We start from the raw sequence: 16,786 nt of genomic DNA on the forward strand, positions 1-16,786 counted from the left end.
CCCCCCCCTCCTTCTTCTCCTCATCCCCCCTTCACCAAGCCGGTACGCTCCGGGACCGGAATCTTATTTTTTTATTTTTTATTCTGAGGGAGGGGGCTCGCGCTGCAGCACTTTTTTTTTTTTTTTTCCTGTTTTCTGCCATTTCTTCTTCTGCTCGTTCAACGGGAGGAGGCACAAGGCGCTCCGGTAGGTACCTGCTCCGCTCCTCTCCTCTGCGCGCTTCTGTCTGCTCGCACCTGGCTGCTCTACCTGCGCAGGTACAGGTGAGGGCAGACAGGTGCGCGCGCCCGCTCACTGCTGCCGCGCCAGGTGTGATTATTCAGAGGTGGGGGTTAGAGTCTGACTGTGCCGGGCGGGGGGCTCGGAGGACGAGGAGGGGGGGTTAGATCTTCTCCGGAGCTGCAGCGGGAGGAGGGAGGACGGCAGGCCGGGGAGGAGGAGGTCTGTCCCCGCTTGCTGCTCTGCCGCTCCCCGCTGACATCCGGACCAAAGAAAGAACCCGGGATAAAACCGAGAGACCGGATATACAGCAGCCGAGAGAATCCACACTAAATACAGAAACACGCGAAGAAGGAAGACTAGAGAAAAAAAGATTTATACATTTTTAGATTAAATAACACGCGCGCGCGCGCACACACACACACACACACACACACACACACACACACACACACACACACACACACACAGTTATTAAAGTGTGTGTATGGTGTGTTTCGGGCCTTCTACCGACAAATTCTGTCACACACATTGGCAGTGAGATCGTGTTATTCGATTAATGATCGATCATTGATGATCACAGTTCAGGACTTGAATATCAAAGTGTCCTCGTGCTTTGGAGACAGAAGCGTCAAATAGAGACGCGGAGAGAATTCAACAAGTTCAAATTAATTATTTGATTTTATGACACAAAGTTGTTGAAACCAACGCTCTGTGTGTGTGTATGTGTGTGTGTGTGTGTGTGTGTGTGTGTGTGTGTGTGTGTGTGTGTGTGTGTCTGTGGGTGTGTGTGTGTGTGTGTGTGTGTGTGTGTGTGTGTCCGCCCTCTCTCTCTGTCACTCTCCTCTCATCAGACCGGGCGGAGCGCGCGGCGCGGGGCACGCTCTCCAACAACACAAACAAAGTGACACCAAACAAAGTGAGCGGACTTTTCTCTTTTCCTCGAGTTCCGTGCAGGTGTCACGGGGGTCCGGGGGGTACGGGGTTCTTGGATTTACGGTGTGTTGGTGTCAGAGAGGAGCAGCGGGTCTGGATCCAGGCTCCATGCGGACCGGACTGACTCTATGAAGCGGATCATGGCGGAGGGACCCCGCTGCAAGAGGCGCAAACAGGCCAACCCCCGTAGGAAGCACGGTGAGAGACACACACAGACACCGACACACACACCGACTCTGTCACTCAACAACTCCCGTATACTCCGCCTGTATGTCCCCGCCCGGCCCGAGCTCTTCGCCCGCGTGCCTACGACTCAGAAAAGTTCTTTCCCGGGACTCTGGAGGCTTGGTGTGTGTGTGTGTGTGTGTGTGTGTGTGTGTGTGTGTGTGTGTGTGTGTGTGTGTGTGTGTGTGCGCGTGTGTGTGCGTGTGTGCGTGTGTGCGTGTGTGTGTGTGTGTGTGTGTGTGTGTGTGTGTGTTCTGTGTAGAGGCTCCAGGGCTCGTTGTGTGATGGAGCGGATCCCGGACCGTGCGGGGCTCAGTCTGAGCTGAAAACCGTTATTCAGTCGAGAAGACCTGTGGCTCCGCGCGCCGACACCCGAGTCCCGCTGAGTGCAGGTCTAACCCGGATCAGGATTTTAATCCGTGTTTTATATTTTTTTATTATGTTTTCATGTTTTTATTTTTTTATTTTTTTGAATTTTCTATTTTGTGTTTTTTAGAGCTCCTGCTCCTCAAACACACACACACACACACCTAAATGTTTTTAAATATTTGATATAAAATATAAATTTTGATTTATTGTGTTCTAAACACAGAACATTTTATTTTTCTGATTTTCTGGAGGTTTCTTTTAATTTGTGTAAAAATCTATTTTTTTATTTTATGTTTGTTTATTTGTTGGAGGCTGTGTGTTTATTTACAGCACATAAAAACATTTAGATTGGATGAATAATGAAAGTTTAATTTTTGTCTTGATTTCTAAAATCCTCAAACATTTCTTGATGTGGTGTGATTTAAAGACGGGAGTACAGATGGTAAAGGTCGTTCACGCTCGGCTCAATGAAAGGCTCAAAGCGTCTGATTCAGACGTGAAGCCACGCTTTCTGTCTGTCTTTCATCACTTTTTATCTGCACACCGTAAACGTTGTGAATGCTCGCCACTTCTTCTGTTTTTAAACCGATCCAAATCTTTTTTATCTTTTCTTCTAAAAATTGTTTAAATCTTTTTTCATTCCTCCGTCCTGAAGTTAAGTTTCCTCTTGCTGTCGCTTCACGCCGTTGTGGTTTTTCTTCTTCTGGGGATTCAGCTCCGTCTCCTCCTCTCGGGGTCCCGGGGGGGTTGTTGATGGGGGTGAGGACAGAGGGGGGAGGCGGGGTTCGGGGGAGGATTAGGGTCTGGTGTAACAGGATCTGTGCAGACTGATCGGCCTCCTTGCTCTCTGCCTGTCTGTCCGTCACATCCAGCTGTGCGGCTGCAGCTGTTTGAGCTTCAATCTACTGTTCAGTCTGCTGATTGGACCTTATTGTTCCTACGCACGTTTTCACACACTCAGGAGTGTGTGTGTGTGTGTGTGTGTGTGTGTGTGTGTGTGTGTGTGTGTGTGTGTGTGTGTGTGTGTGTGTGTGTGTGTGTGCAGGGGGTTCCCTTTAAAGCGTGTTATCTCTGAGCTGTAATAATGGAGGACTTCACATGTTGAGCACATTAACCCCTCTGAGCGCGCTCTGTAATTATGCTGTCTGTAAATCAAAATAACACGAGGCCAGATTAATGTAAAGAAACGATCAGTGAACAAATATCAACAAATAAACAAGTCAAACATGAAGAGGATCTTTGTTATTGATCGTCACATCAGGATCTCAAACCTTGAAGCGGATCAAGAACAGATGATGAACTTTTTTTTTTCGTTTGTGAAAATTAAAAATAAAGGAACAAAAGTCTGTTGCATTCACTCTCCTCCTCGGTGCGTTCACTGTCCTCCTCGGTGCGTTCACTGTCCTCCTTGGTGTGTTCACTGTCCTCCTCGGTGTCAGGCCGCCTGCTGCACCATTCATGCCACATGTCTCACAGCCCTGTCATTGTACCGACGCCCTGCTGCTGTTCACTGTCTCCATGTTTACAAGCTGCTTACACACAAACACACACCCACACACACACACACACACACACACACACACACACACACACACACGCACGCACGCACGCACACACACACACACGCACACACACCAACACACACACACACACACACACAAACACACACACACACACACACACACACACACACACACACACACACACGCACACACACACACGCACACACACACACACACACACACACACAAACACAGGGTGTAGTAACAGGAAACAGAAAGATGGACTGTAGAACTTGGTTACATTTCTCGTCTGATTCAGAGATTTCATGTTTTTAGGGAACAGATGAACCAATCAGAATCCAGACTGAAGGTCTGTTGAGGTCCTGCAGGACGTTGTAAACATTGTGCTAGTTTTATTGTGGTGTCACTCCGATGGACTGGAAGGAAGAAAATGAGAATGTGTTCAGGTACAGCTGAGTGAGGCATTCAGGGACAGCTGAGTGAGGCGTTCAGGGACAGCTGAGTAAGGCGTTCAGGCGTTCTGAGTGAGGTGTTTTAAACTCGTTTGAAGTAACTACAGAAGCTTCATCTCTATTTACTCTTTTCCCACCATGCATCATTTTGCATTAATGTTATTTGTATTTTTTAAAGTTATCTTTATTATTTTGTGTTTTCCATCACAGGCAAAGTTTAAACTATTCAAGAGTGAAATCAGGATCAGGAAGTTTGTGGATAGTCCTACTAACGTTGGTAGAAATCAGGTTAAATGTCCCTCTAACCGACAAACACATGTCAGCTCTCTCTCTCTGACCTGAATGTCTTTCATACCCCCCCCCCCTTCCCCAGTAAACACCTCCCTCAGGGCAGAACAAAGAAAGCAGCTCCTCTCTCCTCCGTCTTAATCACAATTCAGACTCCTGCATTGCCGCCGGGGTCGGTGGCGAGCCGAGCGTCTCCACTGAAAAGAGCTCGAGAAAAAAGGAGGTGGTGGAGAAGAGGGAAAGAAAAGAGAGAGGAGGGGGGAGGTTAATAAAAGAGAGGAGGATGTTAGGTGGACTGAAGGTGATCATGCCCTATTTAGACCCCCCCTAAAGGAGTGAGTGAGACATTAAGAGAGAGGCATCTGTTAGTGCAGCATGAAGCTCCTTCAGTTAAAACATTCATTGAAGTCACGATTCTCTTCAGTCTGCATGCAACTACAAAAACATCTTCATTTCCTAAAACATAAAAACACAAAATCAGTTTTGCGAAACGTAGAGCGAGTTGTTGTTCAGAGTTTTAGTAAAGTTTAGAGTTTAAGTAAAGTTTAGAGTTTTAGTAAAGTTTAGAGTTTAAGTAAAGTTTAGAGTTTTAGTAAAGTTTAGAGTTTTACTAAAGTACCTTCGGGGTTTGTAGCTAAACATTTCTGTAAAGTCTGATCGGATTTTTTCTAAGTTGACCCTCCGTGTCCTGCCTGTAGGGGGCCCCTGGAGGCCCGAGCCCCCCACCTTCCCCGCAGGTCAAGAATCAGGTTTAAAATTCAGCATGTGATATGAATCCTTAATTTCTCTCCTCCTCCGGCTCTCTGATATATTTTATTGTGAGGAAAAGCAGATTATCTTTATTCACCTTCACCCCCCCTCACCCTCCTCCCAGACCCCTCCCCATCACCCCCCCTCCTGCAGGATTTAGTCAGATTTACTCCCAGACACCTCTCTCTCTCTCTCTCTCTCTCTCTCTCTCGTTCTCTCTTTCGACAGTAGAGAATGGGCCCTTTGTTCTCAGGCACATTATATCAACAACAGGAAGTCCATACGACGACTACCTCTGTGGTCCTGAGTGACATCACAGTGACATCACAGTGACATCAGTGACATCACAGTGACATCAGTGACATCACAGTGTCATCCGTGACATCACAGTGACATCAGTGACATCACAGGCCATTAATAACCTCTTCGTCCACAGAGAGCAGACTATAATAGATTACAGAGAAGAGAATATAATCGATTATAGAGAGGAGAATATAATCGAGCACAGAGAGAAGAATATAATCGATTATAGAGAAGAGAATATAATCGAGCACAGAGAGGAGAATATAATCGATTATAGAGAGGAGAATATAATCGAGCACAGAGAGGAGAATATAATCGATTATAGAGAAGAGAATATAATCGAGCACAGAGAGGAGAATATAATCGATTATAGAGAAGAGAATATAATCGAGCACAGAGAGGAGAATATAATCGATTATAGAGAGGAGAATATAATCGAGCACAGAGAGGAGAATATAATCGATTACAGAGAGAAGAATGGTTTCAATAACTTGTTTCTTTGTAATTGAAGGAGAGAAAGATTTGTTTGTGTGAGGAAAGCAAAGGTGTAAAGATAACAGGGTAACGTTTAAAACTCTAAAATGATCATCAGGAGCTTTAACATGAGCGTGCACGGTGTGAGTAGATGTGAGGAGGCTGACAGAGACGTGATGGAGAATAAGATGATGGAGGCGTACGGATGCAGCAGGTGGAGGATCAGAGGATCACAGCCTCACTCTGACTTGTTGACTTGAGGGTCCTGTTTGTACACACAGCCCCCCCCCCCAACCTGCCTCATCATCCTCCACAGCTTTAGATAACATCTGTCACTTGGGGGGGTTAGTGCACTCTTCTTCTGCTCTGACAAAGCTCGTCCCTGTGTTTCTCCTATGCCTCCCATGATGCATCAGTGGAATGGTGTTGGTGTGAAACTCCTCTGGAGTGTGTGTGTTCATGTTTCCTCATGAGTGATTCAGAGCGCCGTGCTGACGTTAAGTTGCCGTGAGGCTGAACAGACAATTCACAGCGAGGTCACAGAGAGAGGACGCAGAAAACATGAAAACACACGTCAGGACCCACGGCTACACATACAACACAAAAAACTACAACTCCACAGTACACAAAAACTACAATTACTTTAAGTACTTCTATAAAACTAAATGTTTGTATTGGAATGTTTCCATTTTTGGAGTTTGCTTGAGTGTGACGGACACATTTCAAATCCTGCATGTGTCAGCATGAGAGTAGGTGAACAGGTCACCAGGTGAACAGGTGAACAGGTGTACGTGAGTTTAGGTGTAATCTGAATGGTCAGAAACATTTAAATCTGTTCAGGTTCACAGTTATTCTCTGCACTCTGTCCCGTTCTCTTTGACCCAACCCTAACAGGAATGGTTCGCTTGATTGGCTGAGCTCCTGCGGCAAGGTCACACATACACACACACGGAACAATCGATAACGGATGGCTGGATTAAGGTGTCAGGACATCTGTGTGTGTGCAGGCTGCCAGAGTATGCTTAAATGGATAAACCCCCCTGAACACCCCCCTTTACCTCTGTCCAACAGCTTCAGTCCTTTGCCTGAAAACAGGCAGGTTCATTAAGAAATCTGTTTTCCCAGCAGTCACTGAACCTCTCATAGCAGCATTGAATGTGTACAGGTGTGCCCAGGTGTGTACAGGTCTGGGCAGTTAGAAAACACTCCCCTGGATGGTGCATTCAAAGAGACTCAGACTTCTGAGGCTTCAGTTAAATAAGTTAATAAAGGTCTCTGACTCACGATGAGCTTTCTGTTAGAGCTGAAGTTTGCTTTGTTTGTATTCAAGTTCACGTTGCACTTGAACGCACCGCCGTATCTTACTAAACTTCCCAGAGTTCACTGACTTCACCTCGGGTGTTCAGGAGGATCTTGCTCCTCGCAGTGAGACCTCCTCAGGCCAGATCACATCAGATCAGCCGGCCGCCCTGAGACCACTCCACATCCTGGTCACTGATCCACCAATTAGAGTAATGAGTGTTAGGAGTGTGCTCAGTGCGAGCCTGCCGCCTCAGGGGGAGTCCTGCTGAACTGACCTCTGAGTGTGAGGTATCTGAACTGACATCCTGTCAGAGCTGCTCCTCACTGTCTGCTCTGAGGGGAACTTCTTCACCTCTGAGCCTGCCGTGAGGCCGCCACCCGGGCTGCAGCGTGACCACCAAGTCACTACGTCAATGAGTCAGAGACACAGAACCTGAATCAAAGAGACAAGGAAACCTGAAGCACAGAGACACTGACCCGAAACTCAGAGACATGGGACCTGAAACACAGAGACATGGGACCTGGATCACAGAGACATGGGACCTGAAACACAGAGACACGGGACCTGAATCACAAAGACACGGGACCTGAAACACAGAGACACAGGACCTGAATCACAGAGACCTGGGGCCTGAAACACAGAGACATGGAAACCTGAAACTCAGAGACACGGGACCCAAAACTCAGAGACCTGAAACACAGAGACATGGGACCTGAATCACAGACACATGGGACCTGAAACACAGAGACACGGGACCTGAAACACAGAGACATAGGACCTGAAACACAGAGACACGGGACCTGAAACACAGAGACATAGGACCTGAAACACAGAGACATGGAACCTGAAACACAGAGACACAGGACCTGAAACACAGAGACATAGGACCTGAAACACAGAGACAGTGGACCTGAAACACAGACACGGGACCTGAAACACAGAGACATGGAACCTGAAACGCAGAGACATGGGACCTGAAACACAGAGACTTGAAACACAGAGACATGGAACCTGAAACACAGAGACACAGGACCTGAAACACAGAGACATAGGACCTGAAACACAGAGACAGTGGACCTGAAACACAGAGACACTGGACCTGAAACACAGAGACACTGGACCTGAAACACAGAGACATGGGACCTGAAACACAGAGACTTGAAACACAGAGACACTGGACCTGAAACACAGAGACACTGGACCTGAAACACAGAGACATGGGACCTGAAACACAGAGACTTGAAACACAGAGACACTGGACCTGAAACACAGAGACACTGGACCTGAAACACAGAGACACTGGACCTGAAACACAGAGACATGGGACCTGAAACACAGAGACTTGAAACACAGAGACACTGGACCTGAAACACAGAGACACTGGACCTGAAACACAGAGACATGGGACCTGAAACACAGAGACCTGAAACACAGAGACACTGGACCTGAAACACAGAGACACTGGACCTGAAACACAGAGACATGGGACCTGAAACACAGAGATATGGAACCTGAAACACAGAGACACGGGACCTGAAACACAGAGACACTGGACCTGAAACACAGAGATATGGAACCTGAAACACAGAGACATGGGACCTGAAACACAGAGATATGGAACCTGAAACACAGAGACATTGGACCTGAAACACAGAGACACTGGACCTGAAACACAGAGATATGGAACCTGAAACACAGAGACACTGGACCTGAAACACAGAGATATGGAACCTGAAACACAGAGATATGGAACCTGAAACACAGAGACACTGGACCTGAAACACAGAGATATGGAACCTGAAACACAGAGACACTGGACCTGAAACACAGAGACACTGGACCTGAAGCACAGAGACACTGGACCTGAAACACAGAGACATGGGACCTGAAACACAGAGACACTGGACCTGAAACACAGAGATATGGAACCTGAAACACAGAGACACTGGACCTGAAACACAGAGACACTGGACCTGAAGCACAGAGACACTGGACCTGAAACACAGAGACATGGGACCTGAAACACAGAGACACTGGACCTGAAACACAGAGACATGGGACCTGAAACACAGAGACATGGGACCTGAAACACAGAGACACTGGACCTGAAGCACAGAGACACTGGACCTGAAACACAGAGACATGGGACCTGAAACACAGAGACACGGGACCAATCAGGTCAAACCGTTTGGAATTTTTGAAATTGCCTCCTCTGACTGATTGGTGTTTCAGATGGGTGGGGCTTCGATGATGTCAGAGGTAGAATTGTCTTCACACTCTCAGGTTTGATTGACAGCTGCAGACTGATGGAGGTTATGGCTGTTGGCCATCTTTGTTGAGCTAAACAGGCGTGAAGGCAGTTTTGTTTGATTGGAAACAATACTGTGTCTGTGTGTGTGTGTGTGTGTGTGTGTGTGTGTGTATGTGTGTGTTTGTGTGTGGTATGTGTGGTGTGTGTGTGTGTCTGTCTGTATGTGTGTGTGCGTGTGTGCATGTGTGTCTGTGTGTGTCTGTCTTTGTGTGTGTGTGTGGTGTGTGTGTGTGTGTGTGTGTGTGTGTGTGTGTGTGTGTTTGTTTGTGTGAAGGAGTCTGACGGGGAGAATCTCTTGAACATATTTTATTTATTCATTTAAAGTTTAGATACATTTTCTTTGACCTGCTCCTGGTGTCTGTCCGACTCCTTCAGACCTGCACCACCGATCCCATAATGCATTGGTTGGTTCCCACGGTGACAAGCTTCTTCAGTGGCCCACCTTTCATAGGAGCGACTGTGAGAAGTCTCGTGCACTGCCTCAGAGCTGCACAGCCGTGTTTGCTGTGGGATTACCAGACTTTGGTTTTAATGTTGGGGGGGGTTAAAGGTAGCCATGGGGAGGACCCCCTGTGGGCCAGGAATGCCGGTCAGGTCAGGGGGGGAGAGCACGGGGGAGGCAGGGGGGGACACTCTGGGATGGGGCAGGTGCTTTTGTGAGTCCTGTCAGCCATCAAAGAAACAGGCCGAGCTGAAAAGGTTAGCAGAGGAGAATAATCCCCCCCTTAGATATCCCCCCCACCCAACACCGACAGACGCTCCATTCTGCTGCTTTTGTCCTCATGATTTATTACAGCTGAACACTGAGATGTTCACACACATGTGTCACAATGCACCATCCTCCTCCTCAAACTGACTGAAAGTAAATAAGTACAACATGCACCAACTTACAAGGGAAGTCAAAAGTTCTCAATCCTCCTCAGACGTACTGAAGCATTCCCTTAGGGTAGACAGAACTCTAAAATACAATCACTTAAAAAACGACTTAAAATAAACCATGTATGGGGTGTAGTGGTGCCTGAAGAAGAGGGTGTACTCTACATTTGTCCCTAAATGTAATTTCTGTAAGTGTCCTGCCCAGCAGAGGATAAACAATATAGACTAAAACACCTCAGTTTGTCTTCAGTGTGTTTAAAAACTCTGACATGCTAAGTCATTGTTTGTCAACATGCTAAGTCATGGGTTGTCCTCATTGTGTTTAAAAACGCTGACATGCTAAGTCATGGTTTGTCTTCAGTGTGTTTATAAACTCTGACATGCTAAGTCATGGTTTGTCCTCAGTGTGTTTCTAAATTCTGACATGCTAAGTCATGGTTTGTCCTCTATCATGCTAAGTCATGGTTTGTCTTCAGTGTGTTTATAAACTCTGACATGCTAAGTCATGGTTTGTCCTCAGTGTGTTTGTAAATTCTAACATGCTAAGTCATGGTTTGTCCTCAGTGTGTTTGTAAATTCTAACATGCTAAGTCATGGTTTGTCCTCAGTGTGTTTCTAAATTCTATCATGCTAAGTCATGGTTTGTCCTCAGTGTGTTTAAAAACTCTGACATGCTAACTCAGCAGCCACATTATTGTTTAATGATAATTTATTGATCAAAGATAATTTATTGATCAGCAGCTGAAACCTGATGGACTCTGTGAAATCAAAGATGGTTTTCTGAGATGGATGCTCCACTCCTCTGTGTTTTTACTTGACTATAAGGAGGATGATGGTAATGAGGGTGTACCTCTGTGGGGATGTTGGGGGGATAGTGGTGAGCTTGGCGGGGGGATGTACAGGTTGCGTCATGGGACCCGAGGTGTCCTCTTTTGTGCGGCCTGTCAAACGTGGTTAACATGCAGCCATTTATCTCCTGACCCCCCACCACCACCACCTCCACCACCCCCTCCCTCCCCCCGGGTTCACAATGGTCTGGGTGAGCCGGGGCCGATGGCGTGGAGAAGAAGGGGAGGCGGGAGTGAGGGTGAATCAGGGGCTTTAGTTGTTCCCCCCTTCCTCCTCTCTTTCTCTCTTCGTCCCACTCACTCCCTTTCCCTCCTTCCATCTTGTTGTCTCTGACCCCTCCTCCCCCTGTCATTGCCCCCAGGCCGCTCCTCGCCGCGCTGCAACGTTTTTTTGACAAGGTGCTTCAGAATGTCGCCCACCGCCACCAGACACGTTGGACCTTGTGAATGTGTCAGACTGAGCGTGCCCAGGAGCATCACCGCCGAAACAATGAGGAGGATTGTTGGTTCCCACAGCCCCCCCCCCCCCGTGTGTGGCCTTAAACAGTAACAGTCCTACCTGATGATACAGCTCAGTTCAACATGCGGCTCGTCCTTACACTTTATCAGAGTATCACATACTGCTGATGTGGATATTTCATTAATAACTCATCAGTGAACAGACACAGAGTTTATTCTGACATCTGTGTAACATCTGCAGTCACACAGGGGCGGTCGGTTGTCTCTCCACCGGGAGGTTGGGGGTTCGATCCCCAGATCCTGCTGCCACATGTTCCGATGTGTGCTTGTGTGCAAAACATTTGCCCCTGTTGCTTCATTGGTGGTTTATGAATAGGATTAGTTACTTCTGATGGTCACTTTACATAGCAACAGCTGCCATCAGTGTGTGAATGTGTAGGTGTGATCTGCGGTGTAAAAGTGCTATACAAGCTCTAGTCCATTTACCACTCACACATGGCCGCCTGTAATAACAATAAACTTTAATCATTATTATTTACTGTGTATATTAGGAGCTGTTGTCTTTTAAGTGGTGTTTGGTGGTGTTGGTGGTGTTTGGTGTTGTTTGTTGGTGTTTGGTGGTGTTGGTGATTTTTGGTGTTTGGTGTTGGTGGTGTTGGTGGTGTTTGGTGTTGCTGTTTGTTGGTGTTTGGTGCATGGTGTGTGGTGTTTGGTTTTTGGTGTTTAGTGGTGTATGGTGGTGTTTGTTGGTGTTTGTTGGTGTTGGTGGTGTTTGTTGGTCTTTGGTGGTTAGTTTGTTGTAGTTTTGATGTTAATGGTGTTTGGTGTTGTTTGGTCTTTGGTGGTGATGGTGGTGTTTGGTGTTGGTGGTGTTGGTGGTGTTTGTTGTTGGTGGTGTTTGGTCTTGTTTGTTGGTGTTTGGTGTTGTTTGGTGGTGTTTGTTGGTGTTTGATGTTGATGGTGTTTGGTGGTTAGTGGTGTTTGTTGTTGTTTTGATGTTGATGGTGTTTGGTGTTGTTTGGTCTTTGGTGGTGATGTGATGGTGGTGTTTGGTGTTGGTGGTTTTGGTGGTGTTTGGTTGTGTTTGTTTTTTGTTGTTTTGATGTTGGTGGTGTTTGGTGTTGATGGTGTTGATGATATTTTGTGTTGGTGTTGTTAGTGGTGTTTGTTGTTGGTGGTGTTGGTGGTGGTGTTTGGTGTTGGTGGTGGTGTTAGATGTTGGTGGTGTGGGTGGTGTTTGATGTTGGTGGTGTTGGTGGTGTTTGGTGTTGGTAGTGTTGGTGGTGTTTGGTGTTGGTGGTGTTTGGTGTTGTTACATGTTGGTGGTGTTGGTGGTGTTTGATGTTGGTGGTGTTGGTGGTGTTTGGTGTTGGTGGTGTTGGGGGTGTTTGGTGTTGGTTGGTGGTGTCAGAGTGGAGATGTTGGATTAGGATAGAGATAAATCTCTCTTTGATTTCTGGATGAAATGATTAAATCCTGCTCTGGCTGTAAATCTACAGAGACGTGCTCAGGTTTTGTTCCTCCTGAATGGACTTTTATTGTGTCGCCTCAGACGGCGAGCGGCACAGAGCCCCACTCCCGCCCCCCCTCTGCCTGCAGCACCTGCCAACAGGGAGGTATGCATTCAACCCCCTTCCTAACAGGATTATCCTGCTCTGTAATTGATTCATTTGCAGAGAGTGGAGGCGACAGAGCTCTGAGCGCGCTCAGTTTAGGTAACAGGCGACTCCATGTGTCAATTTTATTACATCAGACGAGATGAACCTGAAAGGACGGCTTTGTGTCCAATCAGAGGGAGCAGTGAATGGAGGTCAATGTGTGTGTGTGTGTGTGTGTGTGTGTGTGTGTGTGTGTGTGTGTGTGTGTGTGTGTGTGTGTGTGTGTGTGTGTGTGTGTGTGTGTGTGTGTGTGTGTGTGTGTGAGATCGATGTGACACAGATGAATACTGTCACAGTCTGGATCAGTTCACACAGAATGAAGCAGAGATGATGATGATGATGATGTGACAGGAGGTATCCGGGTCGATCGATGACTCGCTCTGAAGAATGGGGTCAGTCGGGGTCAAACATGGAGGTTAAACATCTTTACATGTTCCTGTTACCCAGCTAACACGCTAAACAGAGCTAAAATGCTACACAGAGCTAACTAGCTCAACAGCGTTAACACGCTACAAAGCGCTAACACACTACACAGAGCTAAAGCAGCTCAGACTCAGAACAACAGGAAACTCTTTAACGTTAAAGTTGCTGTTTGTGACATGATTTCCTTTACATTTCTTTACATTTAACATGCTTATCATGTCACTGATAATATGAGACTGAATGTTCCTCTACATCCATGTGAGTCTGTCAGCACTCTGCTTCATTTTATAGGTTTTTAAAACACTTTCAGGTCGAAATCAAACAACCAATCAGTGTCGTCATCATCATCATCATCCAGCTTCTACAGTATGTGCTGACACTTTAACCTGCACTGGCTCATCTAGAATAATCCCAGTGTTCCCAGTACGTCACTGACTGCTACCTCAAGCTAACTGTTTAGCTCATCACTATTAGAACTGATTGTAAGTTTGAGGTAAAATGTTACATCTTACAGTGTGTTGGAACATCACAAGAGCGTTGATTCAAATCTCAACACTCAGAAGTTTGTCAATAAACGGCTCGCCATGGTCTGAATAAAGTTTTTCTCAGGTGTTGACACAGGTCAAAGGTCAACATTTCAATCATGATGTGGATATTATTAATGCACTACTATCTGCACTTTGTAAAACAAGCTAACGAGCTAAGGAGCTCTGCTGAGGGAGGAGAGAGAGAGCCCCCCTCTTCATGGTTCCTCGTCTGTCTACGAGAGCGACATAGAGCACATTTGAAACGTTGTGAAAAAACTTGAGTGTTGCTCGGCGTACCTCGCGGGCAGTTAGGACAATCCAATAGAAAAGGATTGAAACAAGCTGATTTTGTCAATTATGCTCGCTCGCCATGTTAGGACAAGGTGTGAGCGACCTCATGCTGAGTCATGGCAGCCTCCGTGCTAACACTTGAGCATGTGCTAGTTTGTATTCAAGATAACTTCATGCTAACACTGAGCACAAAAATAATAATAATAATGCTACATGCGTGATTAACTGGGTTAAATAAATATATATATTTTTAAATAAAAATTAAAGTAAATGAAATTAAAATAGAATTCTAAAGACAGTTAACCTAATGTGGAACTTTAAGCTAATAACTTTGAATAAACTTTAGTGCTAAACTGTAGCAGGTAGTGTGGTAAGTCCCCCCTCCCCTTCAAAGGTCCAGACCTTTAATGAGTCTGGGAAAAGAAAGTGCCCCTCTACCGCCCTCCTCCCCCCTTCTGGGGCACATCGAGGTGACCCAGTGGAAGTTGCCTCCGGGGTGATGATGGCTGTGAGGTCGGGGGGGAGCAGCGTCTTTGTCCCACACTTCTGTCCCGTTGGCTAACAGAGCTTCAGCAGAGTTACACTTCAAGCTGTCGGCCATGTTTGTTTGAGGATGATGGGTAACTGGACCCTGATGGGGGTTTTGTTTCTCTCTGAGTCTGAACTAAAGAGAAACCAGGATCAAAAAACAACAATGATCATTAACTCTTTAATAACTTATGAAAACTGTTTTAGAGCTTTTAGTTTGAGATATGAAAAGCGAAATAAAACAACATGATTCCAATTCCTGTTTGAAACCATGGCAACAAAAGTCCAAGACACATGATAAGTAGGAGTGAGGAGGAAGGAGTGAGGATGAAGGAGAGGAGGATGGAGTGAGGATGAAGGAGTAAAGAGGAAGGAGTGAGGAGGAAGGAGTGAGGAGGAAAGAGTGAGGAGGAAGGAGTGAGGAGGAAATAAGGATGAAGGAGTGAAGAGGAAGGAGTAAAGGTGAAGGAGTGAGGAATAAGGATGAAGGAGTGAGGATGAAGGAGTGAGAATGAAGGAGTGAGGAATAAGGATGAAGGAGTGAGGAAGAAGATAAGATGGCTTCACTTCCTCATTGCTGCTTGTCCTCCTCGTCGCTCCTCAAATCTGGGTTAAATGCAAATCGTTCGACGCGTCGACAGACTTAATTACCAACGAGTCTGTGTGAACGTGCAGCAGACCAGAAGAGATCCAATGAGACCTGGATCAGTCCTGGGGGGGGGGGGGGTGACTATAACAACAACACAAACAAAGGATCGGGGGGGGGGGGGGGGGGGACTCATGTACCCGTCTCTAACTACAGACACACACACACACACACACACACACACACACACACACACACAAACACACCCCGCCCATTCAGAATCATTTCCTTTTTTAAATAATGAAATTAAACAGTCTATAAATAAATGTGGCGTTTCTTGGTACTAATTCTTCTTCTCTTTTCTGTCTTGGTTCATCTCTGTAACCCTGCTTCCTCCTGGTCCTCCTCCTGTTCCTCCTGGTCCTCCTGCTGGTCCTCCGCCTGGTCCGCTGCCTCCTCCTGCTGGTCCTCCTGTTCCTGCTGGTCCTCCTCCTGGTCCTCCTGGTCCTTTTCGTCTTCACTCTGAAGCAGGTAAGAGAGCAGTCGTGATAAAAACATGCAGTTTCCTCTTTTCTGTGTCGACACTGAAGTTTCCCTGAGTCTGAGTCAGTTCCCTCTGCTGTAATCTGCTGACACCATGTTTCTGCCACCACACACACACGCACCGTCTCACACACACACACACACACACACACACACACACACACACACACACACCTTCCCGTCATGCCCTCAAACTCTTTTATTTCTTCTTTCACACTTCCCTCTTCTCTAATGTGGCCTCCTCTCACCTTCTTCTTCTTCTTCTTCTTCTTCTTCTTCTTCTAAAGATCCCTCTGATGTGTTTTTATTTGCATGCTGAAGTTCAGATTGTGGTTATTGTAGTTCTTGTGTGTCGTGAGCTGCTGGTTGTGTTTTAGTGTGTTTGACACCCTGCTGTGTGTGTTCTGTCAATGTTTTTGAAGGGCGGGGTTTCTTCACACGTTGCTGCTGATTGAATAAAACCTGTGACACACACACACACACAATAACACACACACAATAACTTTGTACATCAATACCTTTACACGAGAACCATCCGCCGAACATGAAATAATTTGTCATTTTCAGAAGACGTTTTGACAACAACTGGGGTGCACACAGATCTGCAACAACTACTGAAAACTCTGGAGTTTGTTTTGGAGCTTTTTCTGCCTTTATTGTCGACAGAACGGTGGATCAGGTCAGAGACCAGGGAGAGAGAGAGATGGGGAGGGACAGAGAGAGAGAGGGAGAGAGATAGGGGAGAGAGAGAGGGAGAGAAAGTGGGGAATGACAATGGAAAGGATGCAGAGGTCAGATTTTAACCTGGGCCATCTGCTTGGAGGACGATAGCCTCTCTGTACATAGGGCGCACCCTAACCACTAGGCCACCAGCGCCCCCTTTCTGTAGTTCCT

The 16,786-nt window shown here is 46.6% G+C and overlaps 1 protein-coding gene across 4 annotated transcripts in view; it reads left to right on the forward strand.

Moving 5' to 3' along the window:
• Positions 1 to 16,786, forward strand: part of zeb2a (zinc finger E-box binding homeobox 2a) — a 44,881-nt gene continuing 28,095 nt past the window's right edge. For all 4 annotated transcript variants that reach the window (XM_065961947.1, XM_065961949.1, XM_065961948.1 and 1 more), the window contains exons 1-2: positions 1 to 186; positions 1,074 to 1,353. In XM_065961947.1, coding sequence (XP_065818019.1) covers positions 1,284 to 1,353 — 70 coding nt within the window. In that variant the 5' untranslated portion in view covers positions 1 to 186; positions 1,074 to 1,283. The remainder of the gene's footprint in view (positions 187 to 1,073; positions 1,354 to 16,786) is intronic.

The sequence above is a fragment of the Labrus bergylta genome, chromosome 13 (genome assembly GCF_963930695.1).
Source record: "Labrus bergylta chromosome 13, fLabBer1.1, whole genome shotgun sequence".
Classification (NCBI taxonomy): domain Eukaryota; kingdom Metazoa; phylum Chordata; class Actinopteri; order Labriformes; family Labridae; genus Labrus; species Labrus bergylta.